The sequence below is a fragment of the Amyelois transitella genome, chromosome 25 (assembly GCF_032362555.1).
Source record: "Amyelois transitella isolate CPQ chromosome 25, ilAmyTran1.1, whole genome shotgun sequence".
In the NCBI taxonomy this organism is placed as follows: Eukaryota; Metazoa; Arthropoda; class Insecta; order Lepidoptera; family Pyralidae; genus Amyelois; species Amyelois transitella.
The window spans coordinates 670676-695490 of NC_083528.1; the positions used below are offsets into that span (position 1 = coordinate 670676).

Below are 24815 nucleotides of genomic sequence, written 5' to 3' on the forward strand. Positions count from 1 at the left end.
ACGAGATGGGGTGGTCCTATTCCTTTTTTTTTATTGGTGCCGGGAACCACACGGCACATTTTCCCCATGGATGTCGTAAAAGGCGACTAAGGGATAGGCTTACAAACTTGGGATTCTTTTAGGCGACGGGCCAGCAACCTGACACTTTTTGAATCTCAATTCTATCATTAAGCCGAATAGCTCAATGTGGCCTATCAATTTTTTCAAGACTGTTGGCTGTGTCTACCCCGCAAGGGATATAGACGTGATTATATGTATGTATGTGAATAGAAATCTCTAGATAATTCCACCATCGAAGTCGCTGCGACCGTGCTCAAGTGGCGCTTCAGGCTCAAACATTATCAACTTGACTTGCGGATTGGACGACCCGCTATTTTTATCGGCGGGTTTGTAGGCAAATGTCATGTAGGTACTATTTTCCGGTCTATACAATTCATTTACTATTCGGAGAAAAAAAAAAGTTTGGAGTAAGCGCTTCGGGTTGTCTATACGCCAAAATAGGTATGTCACACTCATCAAGGTAGTAACAAAGGTACCATTCAATAGACTCAGAGTATGTTCGTAAATGTATTTAAATACATATTATCATATATAAATGTATTTAAAAATATAAACATTCTCCCCGCCTACCCCGGCGGAGACTACATTTACTTTTCACTGTGAGGGATCCCTGCATCTTGCATTCATCTTTTGCTTCTTTTGATGAGAAAATACCACCTGGATGGAGAAAAAGATCTATCTCTCTCTGGTTCTTTGTACTTGAGAATCGGACCGCTGCTACTATTAGATGTGACTAAAAGAATGTGTGCACTTACATCTAGTGCAAATATTGGTTTTTTATTTTTAATGTTTAACGTTTTAATGACTTAAGTTATTGTTTAATGAAGTTCTAAATATACATCTTTTTATGACTATTACAAATTCTAATCAACTATTGTTGGTCAAATGTTGGTGGTTAAACGCCTACTGAAAAGTGTTTGCAAAAACTATGTATAGGTACATATGTCTTTGTAAAAAATAAGGCGTCATTCATACAAACAGTGTAATTGAAATAATGGTAAGGAATTTTTTTTTTAAAGATTGATTCTTTGTGGTTAGTTCAAATAAAATTTTATATTTAAGTGCCTGTCTTTTTGCCTTTCTTCCTCCTGCCATATTTCAGAGCTATAAATTAATTGTACCTAAGCCTAAACTTCCCACCCATTTCAAAAAAGCCGATGACTTCACACCTTCTCCACAGAAATCAAAAATATTCATTACACCAATCGTCACTGACTTTTAATGCGCATGTCATAAAATTTAAAACGAAAAGAATGTGGTCAACCGTATTTCTGTTGTCCGTCATTGCATTCGACGCGGTTCGGCGGATGCGGTTAAATTTCGCGCGTTTTCCCGGCCTGCGGTGGCGGGAAAACTAATCCAAATTCAAAATTAATTATTTTTTAAAATAATTAATAGGCTACTAAATTACTAATTAAGTACCTACTTATTTTAAAGTAACTTTATATCTAATACCTACAATTTAAAATAGGTTGTTTGAGTATACCGACTTATTTAACCATATCTATCACGTTTGGTGTATTTATATATATTAATACAATATTAAATGTTTTTAATTAGTCACCTACAAATTAAATTCCTATCTATACCTAGCCTTTAAATATAGTTGGGTGATTAAAAACCACGGAAAATGCAAATGTATCTCTTTTTTTTGTAACAAAATGGCGGCTGGAAGACTTCTTTGGATCACAACCGCTCTTCTTCGTCTATGGCTTGGGGCTACCGACCTTTGCTATGCTCAGTAAGTTCTAAGCATAAAACATAACAAGAAAAAATTACCGACTTCAAATCTAGCTTTCATTGATGGATACCAGATGAAAATGTCTCCAAATTTCCATCATAATTGTTGACCGTCTCGGTAGTAGGTATCATAAAGAACTAAAAATAAATTAAAATCGGTTTATCTAAGGCAAAGTAAGGTATTCGTGTAAGAAACATAAAAAACACACTCGAATTTAGATAAGGATGTCGTTTCACATACATACACATACATATGGTCACGTCTATATCTCTTGTGGGCTAGACAGAGCCAACAGTCTTTAAAAGATTGAATGGCCACGTTCAGCTATTTGGCTTAATGATAGAATTGAGATTCAAATAGTGAAAGGTTGCTAGCCCATCGCCTAAAAAAGAATCCCAAGTTTGTAAGCCTATCCCTTAGTCGCCTTTTACGACATCCATGGGAAAGGGATGGAGTGGTCCTATTCTTTTTTGTATTGGTGCCGGGAACCACACGGCATATGAACGGATGTCGTTTTAACATATTTCTTATCCGATTGTGTGTGGTTTACAGTCTTTTGGAATTGCATTTTTTTCCATGGAAATCTTAAAAGCCGACTAAAGGAATAAAAAATGTATGTAATGTGTGTATGTAATGTAGAACTCTCCCCTTTTTAATGATGTGTAAGATGCTATACAACCTGTCGCGACGAAATTTTTTTGTTGTTACACCTTCATGGTTTTTATTTAAATTACGAAGAAGTTCTGGCCATTGTATTGTGACAAGTCAATTTAAAATAAGAACGACTACTCACTCTTCTATCTTCAGTAGTTTCATGTATAAAGTATGCCATCAAAAACATCCTGTAAAAAAAAACAAGTCTCGCAGCTCAGTCTTTCTACTGCAAAAAGTTGTGACATTCATGTAATAACCACAATTATATGTATGTATGTTCATGTAATACCAAGTCGTTTAATCTATTTAGTCTCTACTTAAAGGACCTTTTGCCTTAAGTTATTACATAATTTATTATCATGCCAATATTAAAAATATTTTACGTTTTAAAAAAATAGATCGAATTGGACAAAAGTAACAAGGCATCGCGACAACAAATGTACATACATAAAATCACGCCTTTCCCTCCACACCCTCCATGTATATCTGCTTAGTCAACCGGTTTTCATTCATCCTCTCCACATGACCGAACCATCTCAACATACCCTTTTCTATTCCTGTAACTACATCTTCTTTCACATCACAACATTCCCTTATAACGCTGTTCCTTATCCGGTCACTCAATTTCATCGCGACAAGCTTATTATAATTTCAATTCTGTAAAATCATAAATGAATGTGGTTAATGTGATCTGAAATTTTATTTTGATCTTTTTAGGGCACTTAAATAAAAGCTTGTTTTAAATTTTTTATAACTATTTTATTCTTTTGTAGATTGAAAAGTACAACTGCAAGCATACATTAATACATATACTCACGTCTATATCCCTTGCGGGGTAGACAGAGCCAACAGTCTTGAAAAGACTGATAGGACACGTCAGCTTGGCTGTTCACTCGGCTTGATGATAGAACAGTTGGAAACACTGAGTTAATTTTGCTGAAATTAAGCTAATATTAGCTACAATGACTGTAGGTACATTATTTACACGATCCCAAATTAGAAGTATTGTTTTCAAAATCGTGACATCTGGCGACCGAGAACCCCAAATAACGTGCGCAATAAAAAGCAAATTCATAATTCATTCATATTCTATAAACATTGCCCAATGACCACATTTATGTTTTATTCATTTGTTATTTCTAAATATAACCCTCTTCTCCCAGCAGTGTCGATTTCATTTTCTTTACTTATTAAATTCCTCTTAGGTAATTACATAAATAAATATATATGGGACTTTTTTTATATATGGGAATTGCCAATTTTAAATAGATTTATGTACAAAGTGATTTAGGTTCAAATCAAACTACAATTCTTTACGAGGTTCCTGTGCCAAGCTCAAGCCAGATGTTTTTATCATTCATATAAACCCTTTTAGGTTACGAAGCTCAAACGTCCTTTAATGACCTATACATCAACTACCTATAGATATACTGCTACCTATAGATCAACTATCTATAGATCAACTACTACTAACTACAAGACTTACCGAATAGCGACCGGAATGACACTATTCTGTAAGGACCGCTAAGAATAGGTACCATCTAAAACACTTAAGATGATGCAGTACAACAAGAAAGTAAATTTACTTTGCATTAGAAACATGGCGAAAGACGACTATACTACAGTTACGACAGGATCAAGTAATCTTTTCCTAACTTTTTAATATAAATATGCCTGTAAAATATTTTTTTACAATATTATCATCGTAAATATTATATTTTTTTAAATTATTATCCTGGTAAAGGGTCAGGTCAAAAGTACCCGAAACCGCCGAGCTTGCATGAAGAGAGTTATGAATGTGGATGAAGCGAAGGTAGTATGCAGAGATCGTGGCAAGTGGAAAGAGGTAGTCTCTGCCTACCGCTCCGGGAAAGAGGCGTGATTTTATGTATGTATGTATTATCATCGTACAAAATGATGATTATGCTTAAAAATATGGAAAGTATTAGGGACCCATGAAAATAATAAGAGTTGTTGATGATTCTTTTAAAACATCGTAACAGGACTCCAAGGGATAGTGACAGTGATAAATACCTGTTCCAGGTCCACTCTCCTGACCTTCCAAGACCTCCTGCCTGACGACCCTCGGATGTACGACAAGATGAGGCCCCCGAAGGTCAACGAGCAGCCCACCATAGTCAACTTCCACGTCACGGTTATGGGACTAGACTCTATAGATGAAAACTCTATGGTAAGTTAATTTCTTAATCTTTGTTTGTTACACTTTTATATATGTATATGTGAGTTACCTAATAACGTCTCATCTCTTACTGGGTAGACAGAGTCAACAATCTCGAATAGACTTGAAAGTCGCGTTTAGCTGGGTGGCCAAATGATGGAATTAAGATTCAGTTAGTGACAATTGGTAGCACATCCTCCCTTCCCTTGATAGACTTTTACAATTTGTACGGTAAGGAAAGCAGTGGGTACACCCCAAGTTTTTTCATCACCAGCAAGGAAGCTTGCACTAAGTGAATATGACTCATTGTCTTTCTACTCTATCCTAAGTATATGTTATTATTATGTATTTATCTGTATTTATACGTATTTGTATGTACATATTATATATAGATATGTATTCTGTGTGCATTTTATTTATTTACCTTGCTCTACGCCAACGCCAATCTCCTGTTTGATTTCCTTCCACCCAAAGGATGACTGGAAGAGATTGCATTAGTGATAACTCCGCCTTTGTACCATCTCTATCTGCTTTGTGCTGTTTTGTATGTTTTACTCTTATGGTGCAATAAAGATTTTTATCTATCTATCTATGACTATTCCATTATTCGCCTTTGAGTGAGAAAGTGGTCCAATTACTACACTGCATGGCAAAATGTTGGTTAATAAAAGTACTTTTATAAGTAAGTATATACCTTTTACAGACGTATGCTGCGGATATCTTCTTCGCTCAGACCTGGAAGGACTTCAGGCTAAGACTGCCGGAGAATATGACCTCGGAGTACAGGTATGTAGTCATTTAAACCATCGTTTTCGTATCAAGTGGTTAAGGTACTGATAGAATTATGAGAATGAGAGATGAGAATGATACACAGGTTGATCAAATCTTGGAGGTTCTGGCAAAAGGTCCTGTGGAATAACCGAAACCTAGCTCCTGTGGAGTAAGCTATGAATGTGGATGTAGCGAAAGGAGTATGCAAAGATCGTGGCAAGTGGAAAGATATATATTTTCTGCCTTCCCCTCTGAGAAAAGGGTGTGATTTTATGTATGTATGTATTCATATGTTGAAATATTACCGCGGCCATGTGTCAATAGTAGGTAAGTTGGTATATTTCCTCAATCTGTGTAATCTGTCTCATATATATGTACTTATTTCCTATATCTATGTACCAATGAGGCTTTTTTGAGTTAAGTAGATTAGTTTGGCACGCGCAGCGCCATTTTGAACGCGCTCAGCCAATAGCAGCGAAGAATCTAAATCGCGCAAACAAAGATTTCACATATTGGAGCATAAATACAACCTCCGGCTCAACATCGTCTGTCGCGCCGTTCCCATCAGCATCACACCAGCCTGGCGGAAGATCTTCCCTTTGGTGGCGGTCGAGCCGAATCATCGCTCCCGCTTCATAGTAATTAACGTTTATACTTTACCATTTTATCAACAGACTCCTGGAGGTGGACTGGCTGAAGCACATGTGGCGTCCAGACTCCTTCTTCAAGAATGCCAAGTCCGTGACCTTTCAGACCATGACCATCCCCAACCACTACGTCTGGCTGTACAAGGACAAGACCATACTCTACATGGTGAAGCTGACGCTGAAACTCTCCTGCGCGATGAACTTCCTCATCTACCCTCACGACACGCAGGAGTGCAAGCTTCAGATGGAGAGCCGTGAGTGCTTCATTCTTCATTCTTCATTCTTCATTCTTCATTCTTCATTCTTCATTCTTCATTCTTCATTCTTCATTCTTCATTCTTCATTCTTCATTCTTCATTCTTCATTCTTCATTCTTCATTCTTCATTCTTCATTCTTCATTCTTCATTCTTCATTCTTCATTCTTCATTCTTCATTCTTCATTCTTCATTCTTCATTCTTCATTCTTCATTCTTCATTCTTCATTCTTCATTCTAAGCACAAATACAAATACTTTATTTGCTATAAAGAGTGAATAGGCACTATTAAAGCTTGCTTGCAGCACCTCAGGCCTCATCTTGCTTGCCACCAGGCAGATTGAGGTCAAGCGCACTCAAATCTATAATTATTCAAAAAACTTACGTAACTGGGAAAGGATTGCAAATCAATATATTATTAATACCGCATTTCTTAAAAGACGCTGATTTGACAATCGAGGAGCACCCGGCGGCCCTTGGCCCATATCCAGCCTCTTCAGCATGGAGAATGTATTCTGCTGGAGAAGGCATGTACTATTCTTGTATAGTATAAAAGATGGAAAAAGACAATTTATCAAGTAAATAAACATGCCTGCCGTTCTATTTTATTTTTAAATTGCGATGCCCAACAGGGTTCATATTGTACCTTTTTATAAGCAGTAACTGTAATTAATTTGATGTACTTTATGATATGAAATAAAGATTTTGAATTGTATTGAAGTAGGTAGCGTAAGTTTTTGTAATAGACGGTGATGAGGCTAGATGTTGTTTCTATTGGGATGTATATACTTATACCCGCACACACATATAGTTACGTCTATATCCCTTGCGGGGTAGACAGAATCAACAGTCTTGAAAATACTGAAAAGCCACGTTCAGCTTTATGACTTTGTGATGGAATTTAGATTCAGATAGTGACCGGTTGCTTACCCATCGCCTTCAAGAAAAGTCTCAAGTTTATAAGCCTATCTCTTAGTCGTCTTTTACTACATATTATATCTCTGCTTTTTATAAAATTTGTGAGCACATTTTTATTACAAAAAAAAAATTAAACAGTATTGCAAAAAAAAAATATCTTAAGTGTGCGTTTCTGCCATGTCGCCCGCGCCCTCTCCGTTGGATATTTTCTCCACGTTCTTCAGATTTCAATTTTCGTATCGAGCACACTTGACGATGTTTTACAAGTATTTTATTGCATGCATGGGTACAAAACATAACGTTCAATTGTTAGGTATGATGTTTACTCGACTGTATGAAAAGGAAAGTTGTGAAATAGACCGCGGCTGAGGCTTTTATAGGTGTGTCTTCTTTTAACTCTTGTCGGTGGAGTTAAGTGGAGCGTCCTCCATTCATCTCTTTTTCTCTGTTATTTTATTTATTTGTTGGTATGTTGTAACGTTGTAGGCAGGTAGGACCTATTAAAACATACGTTGATACAAAAAACGCATACATGTATATATGTATATAATTCGTGATTATATGTATGTTTGTATGTACGTTATCCCTTACTGGGTACGACAATCTCGAAGAATTAGATAGAGAAGAATCTTAGTCAGAACGAAAAGTCTTAAAAATACCGAAAGGCCACACGTTCATTTGTTTGGTTTTAATGATGAAATTGCAATAGTGGCAGGTTGCTAGCGCATCGCCTAAAAATCACAAGTTAATAAGCCTTCCCCTTGACAGACTTTTACAATCAGCACGAGACGTGTAAAATCTGGCACGGAAGCTTGCATTAGATGAATGATCGCCTATTTCCTTAGTCGCCTTCAACGACACCCATTGCAAAGAGATGTAACGGTCCTATTTGAAAATTATTAAACGATATGAAGTATCCTATAATAACGAATAAAAATTTTGAATTTGTATATGAATATTCTAAAATGCCATGAACCACACGGCGCAATAGAATATCGTAATGAATATAATAATATTTTCTCGCAGTGGGAAAAAATATATGTAATTCTGGTTTATTTCCTCTCAACCAAATGTCGCCAAAAATCAGTGACCGAAAATATAAGTATTCTTCTGTCTCGTTATTCCTGCTTTGTGGCAAGTGCGGCAAGTGCTCTTCTGCGGCATCCCCAACGCCACACCCCTCTCCTCTCGACATTTGAGTAAAATAAAGAGATCACAGAAATGCGTCATACTCCATTATCCGCTATCAATAGCAAAATAATCTATACTAATATTATAAAGCTGAAGAGTTTGTTTGTTTGAACGCGCTAATCTCAGGAACTACTGGTTCGAATTGAAAATTATTTTTGTGTTGAATAGACCATTTATCGAGGAAGGCTTTAGGCTTTGTAACATCACGCTGAAACTTTTAGGAGCGAAGAAATAAAGGGAAATGTGACAAAACAGGGAAAATTATTCAGATTCCCTTGAGGGCTTCAATGATGCCCAAAATAACTATTCCACGCGGACGAAGTCGCGGGCACAGCTAGTTGATTTATATATTTATGAACATCAAAAAAAAAGTTAGAATTGAACTTAAACTTAAGAGAAATTCAGTACAAGGGCACTATTTATTTCTAGAGATTTTTTTTCCAGTAGGCCCACGACATGAAAATGTAAAGAAAGGCATTGGTACAGTATTGTAGCGGGAACGATGATTCAGTGCGACCAAAGGGAAGATCTTCCACCAGGTTAAGTTTTATGCCTGGGTAATCGCGCGACAGACGATGTTGAGTCGGAGATTGTTTTTATGCTCCAATCTGTGAAATCTTTGTTTGCGCGTCAATTTCTTCGCGATGGTTGACAGTTGATGTGTGACATTAGTGATGTCGCCACAGTATCGATAGTATTGTAGTTATTGATACTATTGTACCAAACTGCGCTATAGTAGTTTTAATTGATAGTAGGTATCGATAAATAGTGTCAACAGTAAGTATATCTTATTAAAGATGATTTTCGAGGTCAACTATTTCGGTAGCGCTTTGGCCCCACACAACGCACCTCTCATTTCTGCAAATATTTCATTACAATACTGATTGCGTCTTTGTTCCCCAATAACAAACATTTTAGGAATTTTCTAGGCAAACGCGAATAGGCATTATTTGAGCTAGCGAACATAGAATAGCGAACCTCCTGTCATATGGCAGATTGAGGTCAAATATTTAATAAAAAAATGTGATGATATCAAGACGCACCTCTTCGTAACATTGACGGCCTCTGTGGCCGCTTGTCTGTGACACGGGAGGTCCCGGGTTCGAATCCTGGTCAGGGCATGATGAGAAAAGAACTTTTTCTGATTGGCCTGGGTCTTGGATGTTTATCTATATAAGTATTTATTATTATAAGATATAGTATCGTTGAATTAGTATCTCGTAACACAAGTCTCGCACTTACTTTGAGGCTAACTCAATCAGTGTTATTTGCCCCGTATATATTTATTTATTATTTATAATTGTTTTTAAGATACAGAAAAGCTTCGAAGCCTGATTCCAAGTCCCGTGTAGCGTTTTGATGTAGGGTGCAACTGGGAACACGCAAATTAAAAGAAGGAGACGTCTTATTCCAAAATTTTTACGACTGGACAGAGCCTTTATCATTCTGTGTTCTTATTATTTTACACCGCCTCTTTACTGTCACTCGACGTCTAATTATAAACGCTGTCTCCTTCTATCAATCACTTGACACAGATGATACAGCGCCTTTGATTCCGATGACTATCTCTCTTACATACATACAATTACGTCTATATCTCTTGCGGGGAAGACAAAGCGAACCGTCTTGAAAGAATGATAGGCTGTTAGGTTTATTGATAGAGTTGAGATCCAAATAGTGACAGGTTGCTATCCCATCGCGTAAATGAAGAATCCCAAGTTTATAAGCCTAAACCATAGTCGCCTTTTACGAAATCCATGGCAAAGAAATGGAGTGCTCCTATTTGTGCCGGGAACACGGCATCTCTATCTACTCTTTCTCTTTTTTGCACCGAACTTAAAAAGAGAGGTGTTATGAGCCGTGTTTTTCTATTCTCTGTTATTAATAAAACGAATTCGCAGAAAAACTTTGATCATTGTAAGGGTTGCCATGACATCAATTTTATCGAATTAAAATTTAAAAAGAAAGAATTGGATGAAATAACTTCCATCCACATCAACAGCAGATTAACACATCTTACCAAAAATACCATATTTTATTTTATTTACTTAGCACATTAAAAGGGAAACTTTTTAAAAAATCCCTTCAGCGAATAGCCTCCTAAATATATAACATTTCTTATTAAAAAAACACTTATCGATATTAACTCGATAATTTCAGACTGATGACATGACAGCCCTAAAAAAACATCGACAGGTTTTCCAAATTCTAAGAACTTGCAAAAATTAATTTTGCTAATCAAAGTCATGCGTGACCTACATTCATTATGCCGATTTTAATGGAAATGGCCAATAACCTCGTTAGCCAGTTAATGATTGATGTTAATTAATGAAGGATTATGGATTAAGAACGCGTCATTGTCGGTATTACAGTGACATCATTAGATTATATTAAAAAAAAAAATAATCCCCTATAATGTTAATTTTTGTATCAATATTTTTAATTCTTTTGTTCCGCGTGGTTCCCGGCACCAATAAAAAAAAGAATAGGACCACTCCCTCTCATTCCTATGGATGTCGTAAAAGGCGACTAAGGGATAGGCTTATAAACTTGAGATTCTTCTTTTAGGCGATGGGCTAGCAACCTGTCACTATTTGAATCTCAACTCTACTATTAAGCCAAACCGCTGAACCTGGCCAATCAGTCTTTTTAAGACTGTTGGCTCTGTCTACCCCGCATGGGATATAGACGTGAATATAGGTATGTATTCTTAATTCCAAATAGGCATTGTTTATCATGACTAAACATTTACTTAATCTTATAAAGTAATACTTCAGCGTCAGCTTACAGTACCTTCGCTTTTACACAATGAGTAGAATAAAGTCAGGACCTTTCACCAGAACTTCCTCGGTTTGATCAAGGTACGGTCTAGGCTTCTAGACCTATGCCTTTCCCTTCCAATTCACACTTGCATCCCGGCCATGTACCAATGATTATTTTCGAAGTTATGTACATTAGTTTGAATACCAACCGATGCTCTTACGGTTAGGGAAAACATCGTGAGGAAACCTACACATTCAGGCAAATGATTGTGTAACCATGATCGATCCAATACGGGTAAAGTTCTTCTGCAAAGGTTCTGGAGGGCAGACGGGAGTCGCTTCGTGTAAAACTCTGACTCACCCAATCCAGGATCCATGGTCAAAGGCATACTCCGGGCTCCTCTCCAGAGTGGTGAGGATGCAACCGGGACTAAAGCCAGGTGAAAGATTCCAATTTACACTTCCCTTATATATATAGTCCCGTAGTCTTTCCGCCTTTGTTGAATTTCTATTCTCATGTGTCGGAAACCACACGGCATAGAAGGTTCCACCATCATAAATTCAAAAATTATAAGAACTTTCTATGACACCTTTTTAGTACCTAGACGAACGTATCTTGATCAAATTAAGGACGTCCTGGTAAAGGGTCAGGTCAAGAGTACCCGAAACCGCCGAGCTTGCATGAAGAGAGTTATGAATGTGGATGAAGCGAAGGAAGTATGCAGAGATCGTGGCAAGTGGAAAGAGGTAGTCTCTGCCTACCCCTCCGGGAAAGAGGCGTGATATTATGTATGTATGTATGTATGTACACCTTTTAAGTAACTTTTGTTAATTCCAGTGTCCCACACGACAGACGACCTGATCTTCCAGTGGGACCCTGAGGTTCCCCTCGTGGTGGACGAGAACATAGAACTGCCCCAACTGGAGCTGATCCAGAACAGGACTGCTGACTGCACCCAGGTTTACTCTACGGGTAGGAACTGATTCTCTTCAGGGTACATGTAACCCTCTTGTAACCTGTTTTCACAAATAAATATAAATTAATTTATCATCAGTCATGCTGGGAAACGGTGGGGGAAAACATCGTGAGGAAACCTGCACATTCAGGCAACTGGATGTGTAACCATGATCGATCCAATCCAATCCGGGTTAGAACTATCATTCTGGGTTAAACCCATCACTTATCAAAAAACACTATAAGCATGACAAGGGACAAACCATAGCGCGTAATAATATCGCACAGCGCCATCTCTTAGCACAAAAATAAATTAACATAAGATTGAACACTTTCTTTATGTTTCATACTGTAAAAATTTGTTCCCTGGCTATGGTAACTCCTTTTTTTTTAAATTAAAGCCTTTTTTTCATCATCCACAATACTACAAGACCCTCGATGATTAAGTACTTACTTACACCGCGATAGCTAGTGTACACAAAACGCTATAAAGATATACAGTTTACGATCGACAAATAAAAGATTATCCGCCAAATATTAGCATTAAGTATATGATCAAACACCAGATAATCCGGATAAATTATTGACCCGAATTCTTATCCTGTATCCACGTTGGACTTAGGATTACGAGAAAGTGCGTTGACGTCATTTGTTCTGTCAATATATCGCCGGTAGTTTTGAAGGAAACCGTCACATTCAGGCAACTGGATAACCATGGTACAATTCGGGCTAGGTGCCCCCGCAAAGGTTGCTTGCGGCAGACGGGAATCGCTTCGTGTAAAAACCCACCCAATCCAGGATCCATGGTCAAAGGGTCTGCCCGGGCTCCTCTTCAGAGAGGTGAGGATGCAACCGGGACTAAAGCCAGGAGGAAGAGGATTTCCAAGATCGTTGTCGTGGATGTAGGGCTCTTCTTTAAAGCGGTGAGTAAGTCTTTGTCCTGGCATTAGTCCTGGGTACCTCTGAGAATCGCGGTAGCCCTATGACCTTGATTTCGGATCGGGTAAGTCAGGTTTTTACACGACCCTTGGTAACCCTGCAGAGAAACCGTAACCCTCATTGAATCAAAAACTGCTCTCATTAAATGTGGCTTCAGAATTCTTGCGACTACGATGTATGGACGGCGATCTGAAATCGATTAATCGAAAAAAATATTTTTCAGGCCCAAAAGATCGATTTTTAAACCGATATGCATTACTTAATCGATCCAGGGAATCGTTGTTCACCTTTGAAAATAAATACATTTTGAAAATGAATGTCTTCTTTTATATTTTATACTTGATCTGACTTTAATATTGGGATAAAACGATTGTAATTACCAAATTCCCTGAACTAAAAAAAAGCTGATTTTACTGGTACATAAGATATCTGTTATTATGTTATCTATCTTGTTTTTCATGAAATGAATTATAAATCCTAATGCTTTGAAAAAAAAATAGATTTTTTTAGAAATCGATTTTTTACATCACTACTTTTTTGTGAATCGGATCGATTTGAAAATCGTTTCTTTTTTCCGAAAAAAATCGCCATCCCTACTGCGATGATGATGAGGTTCCTTCTATCGTACTTCCAGGTAACTTCACCTGTCTGGAGGTGATCTTCAAGCTGAAGAGACGCCTCGGGTACCATCTGTTCAATACGTACATACCGACGTGTCTGATCGTCATTATGTCTGTGAGTACCAGAGATCGGATATTCGGATGCATATTTACCTAAATCCATATTTGCCGTGTGGCTCCCGGCACCAATACAAAAAAAGAATAGGACCACTCCATCTCTTTCCCATGGATGTCGTAAAAGGCGACTAAGGGATAGGCTTACAAACTAGGGATTCTTTTTTAGGCGATGGGCTAGCAACCTGTCACTATGCCAAATAGCTGAACGTGGCCATTCAGTCTTTTAAAGACTGTTGGCTCTGTCTACTCCGCAAGGGACGTGACCATATGTATGTATGTATGTATTTACCTAAAGTTGGGGTGTTGGGTTAGTATGGAACGTAGGTACTTCTGTACCTCAAAAATTCCGGGATTCGGCATTGATACACTTAATGTTCTAATAGGGTACCGGACAGTAATCGAAAAAAAATCTAAGTTGTGTTTTAAAATAAAGTTTGTTATACAAGAACATCACTTAATAAAGATTTTTAAGAAATAACAATGATTTATAATTTTAAATCAATAAATAAAATTGCATAAATCCAATATTTTTTATCTGTGCAGCGTAAGAACCCAAACACCAATCACAGTGGGTGACGTCATACGTAATGAGTGATAAGTAAACAACACTGCTTTGTATGTTATTTCGAGTTATTCTACGATTTATTTGCATTTTTCAAAAAATATTTAATTGTAATTAGTTACGCCGTGTGGTTCCCGGCACCATTACAAAAGAATAGGACCACTCCATCTCTTTCCCACGGATGTCGTAAGAGCCGACTAAGGGATAGAGTTGGGATTCCTCTTTAATGTAAATCCCTGCCAATCTAAGGTCTGCCGCGCCGATGGATGCATGGCTAGGGGCGAGCCTAGTCTCGAGCGTGCCACTTCCGCCATGGGGTTGGGCGACCCCCAGGTAATGGCTAGCCTTACCCTGGCATGCGGGGCTCTGCTGGGGCGGACAAAATTTTTCCCTAGCGTCTCGTGGGAATCGCATTATGAACCTTAAAAAGCATATAAATGGCGGCGATGGTGTCCGCACCCCATCACGTCTCGTTCCCGGCGGGAGCGGTATGCGGTCTGCTGAAAGCCGCTTTGCGACGATGAATGTAAGAGGAGGAATGAAGGATAAGATTGAGGAAGTATGCCAGATGATGGATGAAAGACGTTTGGATGTGTTGTGCGTGAATGAAACGAAGCGGAAAGGATGCGACGCGACGCAGCACGGCCCTTACACGGCGTATTGGTCTGGAATTTCCAGTACCAGCCGAGGCTGTCAAGGGGTCGGTCTAATTCTTTCTGCACGAATGGCTGAGTGCGTGAATGAGTATGAGTGTGTCAGCCCTCGTCTTCTATGGATTAGGCTGAAAGTTGGAATCACTCGGATCTTCGTTCTAGGTGTTTATGCACCTTGGGATGTGGGTTCGAGGGGTACAACATCAGCAAAAAGCGAAAACGAGGAGTTCTGGAATAGTGTAAGAGAAGTATTGAAAGTTACCAAGCCAAATGAGAAGATTATTATGTTAGGTGATTTTAATGGATGGGTGGGTGTAAATCGTGATGGATATGAAAAGGTGCTTGGTGCGTTTGGTGACGAAAAGGTGAATGATAATGGAAGAAGTGTATTAGAAATTTGTCTAGAGTGGGATCTTTTTGTGTCGAACTCAATGTTTCAACATAAAGAGATCCACACCTACACAAGAGTGGAAGGTATTTTAAAAAGTATGATAGACTTTGTGATTGTAGATGAAAGATTGAAGAACAAAGTGCTGGATACCCGTGCATATCGCGGTGCTGGCATTGACTCGGACCATTTACTGGTGATATCCCGGATAAGGGGTATCTTCAATCGCTGGCGGCACAGGGTAAGGGAGCAAACCAGCGCTTTGGAAAGAGTAAAAGTAGAAAATTTGCAAGATATGGATGTAGGTAAGAAGTATATTAATAGACTGAAGGATGAATTTGAAGATTTAGAGGAAATGAGCGATATTGAAGATGGATGGAAGGAATTTAAAGAAAGAATTGTGAAAGTAGCTGTTGAAGTGTGTGGTGTAAGTAGAAGAAGGAAAGGAAAAAATCACAAAAATGCGTGGATGAGTAAAGATGTGCAAGAACTTGTGCGATTAAAGAAGAAAGCATGGCTGGATTTGTTAGCAGCAAAAGCTAACTTAAGAATGCAAGAGGTTATAGATGAAGATGTGAATGAAGCACGTAAGGAATATAAGAAAATGAAAGATTTGGTTAAGAAAGCTGTGATTAGAAAGAAAGAAGAGTATAAAGAGGATTTTGATAAAAGGCTATCAGAAGACTTTCAGTCAAATCTGAAAGTATTCTGGAAATCCGTAAGGTCAGCCCGAGGAAATACTATAACCAGAGAGCTGACTAGGATCAGATGCCAGGATGGTAGCGTTGTGAAAGGAGAAGAATGTGTACTAAAGATATGGAAGGACTATTTTGAAAGTTTATTTGAAAAAAAGGAAGGAAATAAGAAAGATTTCTGCTATAGCGAAGAAAAAGAGAATGAGATGGAAGGCGAAATTGAAATGTTCGAAATTGTGGAAGCACTTAAGAGTATGAAAGCGGGAAAGGCTGCTGGGTGTGATAGAGTGTCGGTCGAGATGCTTAAAGCAGGAAAAGGCGTAGTAGCTAGTCAGTTGTACTGCCTTTTCAATTTGTGTTGGAGAAGCGGCCGAGTACCAAAAGATTGGTGTAAGGCTGTTATCGTGCCACTTTACAAAGGAAAAGGGTCACAGCTGGACTGCAAAAATTATCGTGGTATAAGCCTGCTTAGCGTCGTCGGCAAATTGTATGCTAAGGTATTGATTAATAGAGTCAGGAATGAAACTGATGACAAAATATGGGATGCTCAAGCGGGATTTCGAAAGGGAATGGGATGTACTGATCAGGTCTTTTCCTTGCGGTGCATAGCCGAAAAGTTTTTGGCCAAGAGTCAAAAAGTCTATTGCACATTCGTAGATCTGGAAAAGGCCTATGACAGAGTTGAGAGGAATGAATTGTGGTCAGCACTTTCTATGCATGGGGTGAGCAGTCTCTTAATACGAGCACTGAAATCCTTATATGAGGATTCGAGTGCTTGTGTCAGGATAAACGGAGCGCACACTGAGTGGTTTAAGATTGAGAAAGGTGTTAGGCAAGGATGTGTTGCGTCACCGTGGCTGTTCAACCTATTTATGGATAGCTGTTTGACAGATTTGAAAGAGTCTAAAAGTGGATTAAGGATGAATGAGTTACTCGTCAAATGTCTGCTCTATGCCGACGATCAGGTTATACTGGCGTCATCAGCGGAGGAGTTACAGGAGATGGTAAACTGTATGCATGAAGCTTTAAAAGAGAAAGGAATGAAAGTGAACGTAAGTAAAACTAAAACACTGGTTTTTGAAATGGAGAAAGAAATGACAGCATGTAATATTTTGATTGGAGGAGAAAAAGTGGAGCAAGTGAAAGAGTTTGTATATCTAGGATCAAAGTTTACATCAGATGGCAAGTATGATAGTGATATTGAAAGGAGAGTGAACGCGGGGAACATGGTGAATGGAGCTTTGCATGCCTTTATGAGCAGTCAGAAACTATCCAAAAAGGCTCGACTGGCTGTGCACAGGGGCGTGTTGGTCCCGACATTAATGTATGGGAGTGAAAGTTGGGTATGGCAAAAGAAGCATGAAAGCAGAATAAATGCAGTGGAAATGAGAGCGTTAAGGAGTATGATGGGTGTGAAATTGAGTGACAGGATAAGGAACAGCGTGATAAGGGAATGTTGTGATGTGAAAGAAGATGTAGTTACAGGAATAGAAAAGGGTATGTTAAGATGGTTCGGTCATGTGGAGAGGATGAATGAAAGCAGGTTGACTAAGCAGATATACAAGGAGAGTGTGGAGGGAAAGGTCGGAGTGGGAAGACCTAGACGAACGTATCTTGATCAAATTAAGGACGTCCTGGTAAAGGGTCAGGTCAAAAGTACCCGAAACCGCCGAGCTTGTATGAAGAGAGTTATGAATGTGGACGAAGCGAAAGAAGTATGCAGAGATCGTGGCAAGTGGAAAGAGGTAGTCTCTGCCTACCCCTCCGGGAAAGAGGCGTGATTTTATGTATGTATGTATGTATGTATGTAATTAGTTACGAATTGAAGGACTTTATTCATAACAGAAGTTGTCGCAAGTGCTTGAATCCGCCTATCAAGCTTTTATCATGGAACAAAGTTACAAGCCGACAATAGAAATCTCCCATAAGATTGATATTTTCATGGTCGGCAGTTTCTTTGCCACTAATTCAGACTTTGTATTGCTGAATTTAGAAATGTGAAAACATTTGTGTAAGGATTTCAACCTCTTTTTGTTTATCTTACAACAGAAATGATAGAAGAAAAAACAAAAGAAAATATAACCTAAAACTAGTTTCTGTTTACAAAGTTATTTTCACATATGTTTTTTCTATGATTTTAAAGGTTAGATATTTATGGGTTTTGCATGTTTTTAGATCTGCGAGAAAATACTTAAATTATACAAGCACTGATCACTTGTAATAGGGCTTGTAGTTCGTTTTCCAAACATATGACGTCACGCGATCTGAATTGACGTAAAGTGCTGTTTTGGCGGCAATTTTAAATTAATTACGTTTTTGACGTTTTTAAATACTCCAAAAGATTTATTTATTTAAAATATTATTTTTTATGGATATATAAATACATAAAGATTATTTTTAAACATAATCTGAAAAGTTGTCCGGTTCCCTATTATGTATTCGAATGCAAATTTACCTAAAGTTGAGGTGTTGGCTTAGTATGAAACGCATTTTTGTAGCATAAAAATTCCGGGATATGATCATCCATCACTTATGTTTATAAAGGTGTTTATCATAACTAATATACGATAAGTTTCAATTTCTTGTTTGATAAAATTTCCGGGATTCAAAATAATTCGAATCCCGAAAGCAAGAAGCCGCCTCCATATTTTTTCTTGGCTAGCAACCTCTATTTGAATCTCAATTCTATCATCAAATATGCGATTCAAAAAGTGACAGGTTGCTAACCCATCGCTTACAAGAAGCATCCCAAGTGTAAGCCTATCCCTTAGTCGCCTTTTACGACATCCATGGGTAGGTAAGAGAAGGAGTGGTTCTATTTTTTTTTGGTACGTCAAGTATTTAAAGATTAAAAAAATAATCGCAAGTTTGTAAGCCTATCCCTTAATCGCCTTTTACGACATCCATAGGACAGGGAAACAGAGGTCCTGTACTTTTTATATAGGTGCCGGGAACCACACGGCACCAAAAAAATAATCACAACCATACAAATGCTTCATTTCAGTGGGTGTCTTTCTGGATCAAACCGGACGCGGCTCCGGCACGAGTGACCTTGGGAGTGACCTCACTCCTCACACTCTCCACTCAACACGCCAAGTCGCAGGCTCAACTGCCTCCAGTCTCGTACCTGAAGGCTGTGGACGCTTTCATGTCTGTGTGTACAGTGTGAGTGAAGTTTTCAATTTGTTTGTTTTTGGTGACTATAGGTCGCCGGCTACGCTAGCGTAAAAATCATCATAGATAGATAGATAAAACTCTTTATTGCACCATAAGAGTAAAACATACAAAACAATACAAAGCAGATATAGATGGTACAAAGGCGGACTTATCGCGAAAGCAATCTCTTCCAGTAAACCTTTGGGTGGAAGGAAACCAAACAGGAGATCGGCGTTGGCGCAGAGCGAGATAAATAAATGTTTGAACATAATAAAATACATACAGAATATATATCTATATATATATATAGATTTATATGTATTATATATAATACATATAAATACTTACATACAAAAATACGCATAAATACAGATAAATACATAATAATAACATATACTTAGGATAGAGTAGAAAGATAATGAGACCTAACGAGATTTTTGAAACAATTAATAGTCATAATTCCTATTCCCGCGGGAATTTCGGGTAATCCTCTGTTAGTGTACCCCTGGACCATATAAAGAACCTACATGCTAAATTTCAAGTCTTTAAACCCAGCGGTTTGGGCTGTGCCTTGAGATGACAAATGTGCCGGTAACCACAAGGCAGCATTTATGGGTTTTGAGTCTACCAACATATATTACCCAACCCAACAAACATTTAGGCGACGATTAGAGCTTATTTTGTTACTTAGTGGGCTAGAAAGGCATTACAGTAGCAGCACTTATGACTTTTGGCGATAAAGTGGCGTACCAAGTAACGTATATCACTTCTACTTATAATACAGAGTTACAAGCGCGACAATTAGGCGAGCTTAAAGGTTATGGATGTATTATGGCAAATCTTAACACTGTTGTACATGCACAGCATTTTGTGTTATAGCTTTAAGTGAATCTTAGAACTCTAAGATCTAAATAAGAATAAGAATTAGTTACTACCTCCAAAAGTGCTATGCAGGTGATATTAAACTCTTTACAAGAACCTAAAGTTGCACAATAGCGTTAATGAGCGCTACCAGCCTTACAATGGTGTTTATTTAATCTTATATAGAACCAAATGCTTGAAGTGATACAAAACTCTCTTGCATTACTTTAAGTCAAATAGGAGTATAATTTTTCGCTATAACAGATCCTCTAGCGACTATTGTTACTTTTTTGTGACTAAAGGTAAAGTAATAGCGCTTAAGGTCACTACTGTATTTCTTATATTGACTACTTGTTTTTGACAATGGCGTCGCAACCAAAGAAAAAAACAAAAATTGTTGTAAATACTTGGAAAAATCAATGTAGGACTGGTGGAAATACGCAGAAATTGATCAGAGAATATTATCGCATTTTGAACTCCTCTATTCCTATTGAAAATACGTCCTCTATTCCTATGGAAAACAGTGAAGCGCGAGTTTCCTGTGAGCTTGAAGGTTCCGTACATGCTTTTCAAAATGATGATTGTGCTATTACTACAAGTGATAATGAAGATTCCTATGGAAAGCAGTGAAGCGCAAGATCGCATCGCGCATCGACTAAATCAAAAGATAAATATTGTCTCACGAAAGATAATGATATTGTAGAAATTAAAGAAATTCAGTCATTGTCACCATTTAATATTATTCATATTCGTTGCTATAAAATGAAGAACAAGCTCGATATTTTTGTGCTTCCCATGAAGTCATCGTATCTAAATATGTATTTAGTTGAAGACAGTGCTGTTCTAGTTGATCGTGTTCAGCACTTCCGAAATGCTGCTGGTCTGCGCTGGAACTTGCCTCATTTTCAATATTGTTATTTTCTACTCTCTGTTCATCTCCTTGTACAATCTTACTTTAGCGCCTAATTGTTAGTCTTAGCGCTATAAGTAGTAACTAATTCATATTCATTTATTTTCCGACTAAGTGAAAGTCTTAAAATTTATGACAATATCGGACCGCGAAATTATGATTTTTAGAAATTCCCATAGGACTAGAACATTTTCTTGAAATTGTAATCTAAAATTTTACATACATACATACATTATGAATGTGGATGAAGCGAAAGAAGTATGCACAGATCGTGGCACGTGGAAAGATGTAGTCTTTCTCTACCCTTCCAGTAAAAGAGACGTGATTTTATGTGTACATTCTCTTTTTAGCTTAATACATACATACATATAGTCACGTCTATATCCCTTGCGGGGTAGACAGAGTCAACAGTCTTGAAAAGACTTCAACAATTTAATAATGAAAGTTTTGAACCGCTCCTTTAGAATTTATTACCATTTTTTTTACATATTTTCAGATTCGTGTTTATGGCGCTCATGGAATATTGCCTCGTGAACATAGTTCTTGGAGACGGTGCCGGTAAACCTAAAGTAAGTGAAACTTTAGTACGTTAGTTCATGGGATAAGTCTGTCATTGCAAGAGATGTAGAATAGATCCACTCCATCTCTTTCCCATTGATGTTGTAAAAGGCGAAGAAGGGATATGCTTATAAGCTTGGGATTCTTCTTTTAGGCGACGGGCTGACAACCTGTCACTATTTGAATCTCAATTCTATCATTAAGCCACACTGAACGTGGCCTATCAGTCTTTTCAAGACTGTTGGCTCTGTTTACTCCGCAAGGGATATAGACGTGATTGTATGTATGTAGGTATGTAAAAAAAATATATAAAAAGTCCGACCAACGCCTAAATGGTCTATGCAAAACAAAAAGAATTTTTCAATTCCAACCAGTAGGTAGTTCCTGAGATTAACGTGTTCAAACAAACAAACAAACTTCAGTTTATCGCGGAATATTATAGCGGAATATGTGAAAATTATTCATCTTTGAGGGCTTCAATGATGCCCAAAATAACTATTCCACGCGGACGAAGTCGCGGGCACAGCTAGTATTAGTATAGATTGCAATTATTAAACTCATTAATAACTGATATTATACCTACAGCTAGTATTAGTATAGATTGCAATTATTAAACTCATTAATAACTGATATTATACCTACAGCTAGTATTAGTATAGATTGCAATTATTAAACTCATTAATAACTGATATTATACCTACAGCTAGTATTAGTATAGATTGCAATTATTAAACTCATTAATAACTGATATTATACCTACAACTCGTATTAGTATAGATTGAAATTATTAAACTCATTAATAACTGATATTATACCTACAGCTAGTATTAGTATAGATTGAAATTATTAAACTCATTAATAACTGATATTATACCTACAGCTAGTATTAGTATAGATTGCAATTATTAAACTCATTAATAACTGATGTTATACCTACAGCTAGTATTAGTATAGATTGCAATTATTAAACTCATTAATAACTGACATTATACGTACAGCTAGTATTAGTATAGATTGCAATTATTAAACTCATTAATTACGTATTTATAATTGCAGGAAGCGGCCGAAGCGGCCAAGGCCAGGATGCGAGCCATCAATATCGACCGTTTCTCCCGCGTCTTCTTCCCTCTTCTCTTCTCCGTTCTGAACGCGACCTACTGGTTACAATTCGCTCAATACATCTGAATGCAAACGTTTATGTTGCCATCATTACCTGTCTATTAATTAATGTACACATTATACATACATTCTATCATTAAGCCAAACAGCTGAATGTGGCCTATCAGTCTTCAACACTGTTGGTTCTGTCTATCCCGCAAGCGATATAGACGTGGCTTTATCTATGCATGTAGGATTCTAGAAGCGTCTCACGTCTGATCTCCGCAACCTTTGCAGGTAAACCTAATCCGTATTGGATCGATCATGGTTACACATCCAGTTACCTGAATGTGTAGGTTTCTTTAAGATGATTTTTCCAACCCCTAGCACTGGTAAGCTGCTATTAGTTTAATGGACATGACTCAGAAAATTGTTATTAGAAATGGTGGCAACAGGAGTGATAAAAGTCAATTAAAGTAGAGGGAAGAGGGGAGAGGAACATCATTTTTAGGACCTTGGCGTTGGGCTAGCAACTCGATACTTTTTGAATCTCAATTCCTTCATGGCCGTCGTGACTTGTGAATGTGATAGCTTAAGCTTAGCTTACCTTATAACTTAAAGGGCAGATAGAGATCAACCCCATAAGTTATAAATACTTAATTTATTTTCTTCTCAGTTCTCCCAACTTAGAGTACTTGTACCTGTATCAAATAGCAGGTACCCATCGCCGCGACTTTTTCTACACTAAAATCTAGAAAACCTAATCTTGCCAACTTAACACTTTAGTATATAAAAAAAAAACTTAGAGTACCTACTTACTTAGAAAATTACAAAAAACTGTCTTTGTATTCATAAATTTCGGATTTATTGGTTTTAGAAAATGATATTATACAAATTGTTCACATTTGAAATATTAAAGTAATTACATAGAATTATGGCACAAATAGTAAATTACATATGAAATAATTCAATATAATTCTTATTTAGAATTTATATGTAAAATAATAGGTTAATTAACCTAATGAGTATTATAATTAATTATTCTGTTGAACATAATTTTTTATTATTTTGCATGCAATTAATAAATTTGTTTGTTTGTTTATTTTGTTTTCTCCGCGCGTTACTTTTTCCTCTTCGTCGTAACTAACGTGAATGTATACTATCAACTTAATATATTAATATATTATGGTACAATTTGTCGCTATAACTTTCAGTCAGAACAACAGGTTTCTTTTTGTAAAAAATAGGTTTATTAATAAATAAGTAGATTTATTTATGAAAGTTGATTTATGTTAAGGAAATATATAAATTCGTTTCAAACTGGTATTTTTTTTGTTTTATTACCTAAGCCGTCATCGCAGTGCCCATGACAGAGTACCTAGTTATTAAAGCCATTTCTGCCTCTCCTCAAAATAAATTTTGTGGTTTCTTAATTTTAGTACTGTTTATGGTTCTTCTAACGACCACCGATGACGGCACCGCTCGGACGCCCAGGTACTGAATTATAATTAATGCACAAGAAGCGGTAACAAACTGCATTGCACTGCAGCATTTTCTTCAACAACTTCAACTTCACAGTAATCCAAACTTATAATTAAGTTCTTAGAAATACTTTAGTTCGAGTTATCATTACAATTAGTTACATAAGTACCCTTAATAACGTACTTATTTCTTAATTCGTTATTTGAAATAACAGCCCTAATTAAGCTATCAATTTAAAATGGTTTAGGTACAAACCACAGAGCCTCATATTATTATTTTTTTAAATTACGAGTATATTCTGTGCCGTGTGGTTCCCGGCACCAATACAAAAAAGAATAGGACCACTCCATCTCTTTCCCATGGATGTCGTAAAAGGCGACTAAGGCATAGGCTTACAAACTTGAGATTCTTTTTTTAGGCGATAGGCTAGCAACTTGTCACTATTCGAATCTCAATTCTATCTTAAAGCCAAATAGCTGAACGTGGCCTATCAGTCCGCTCAGGACTGTTGGCTCTGTCTACCCCGCAAGGGATATAGATGTGATTATATGTACGAGTATATTCTTTACATGAACATGTCACATCCGCTCGTTCAGAGCGGAAATAAAAAATATAAAATTAATTATATAATCTTTATAATCCC

At 37.3% G+C, this 24815-nt stretch overlaps 1 protein-coding gene across 1 annotated transcript; it reads left to right on the plus strand.

The window, feature by feature from the left end:
* Positions 1 to 1721: 1721 nt before the first annotated feature.
* On the plus strand, positions 1722 to 22777 carry LOC106139627 (glycine receptor subunit alpha-2). Its single transcript, XM_013341107.1, has 9 exons — positions 1722 to 1801; positions 4499 to 4646; positions 5338 to 5420; positions 6080 to 6306; positions 12017 to 12151; positions 13707 to 13807; positions 19112 to 19272; positions 21531 to 21603; positions 22649 to 22777. The coding sequence occupies exons 1-9, from the start codon at positions 1722 to 1724 to the stop codon at positions 22775 to 22777; spliced, it is 1137 nt and encodes a 378-aa protein (XP_013196561.1).
* The last annotated feature ends 2038 nt before the right edge of the window (positions 22778 to 24815 follow it).

Coding starts and splice junctions, on each gene's coding strand:
- LOC106139627 (XM_013341107.1), top strand. CDS start 1,722: ATGGCGGCTGGAAGACTTCTTTGGATCACAACCGCTCTTCTTCGTCTA. Junction 1,802..4,498: donor ACCGACCTTTGCTATGCTCA/GTAAGTTCTAAG, acceptor TACCTGTTCCAG/GTCCACTCTCCTGACCTTCC. Junction 4,647..5,337: donor CTATAGATGAAAACTCTATG/GTAAGTTAATTT, acceptor TACCTTTTACAG/ACGTATGCTGCGGATATCTT.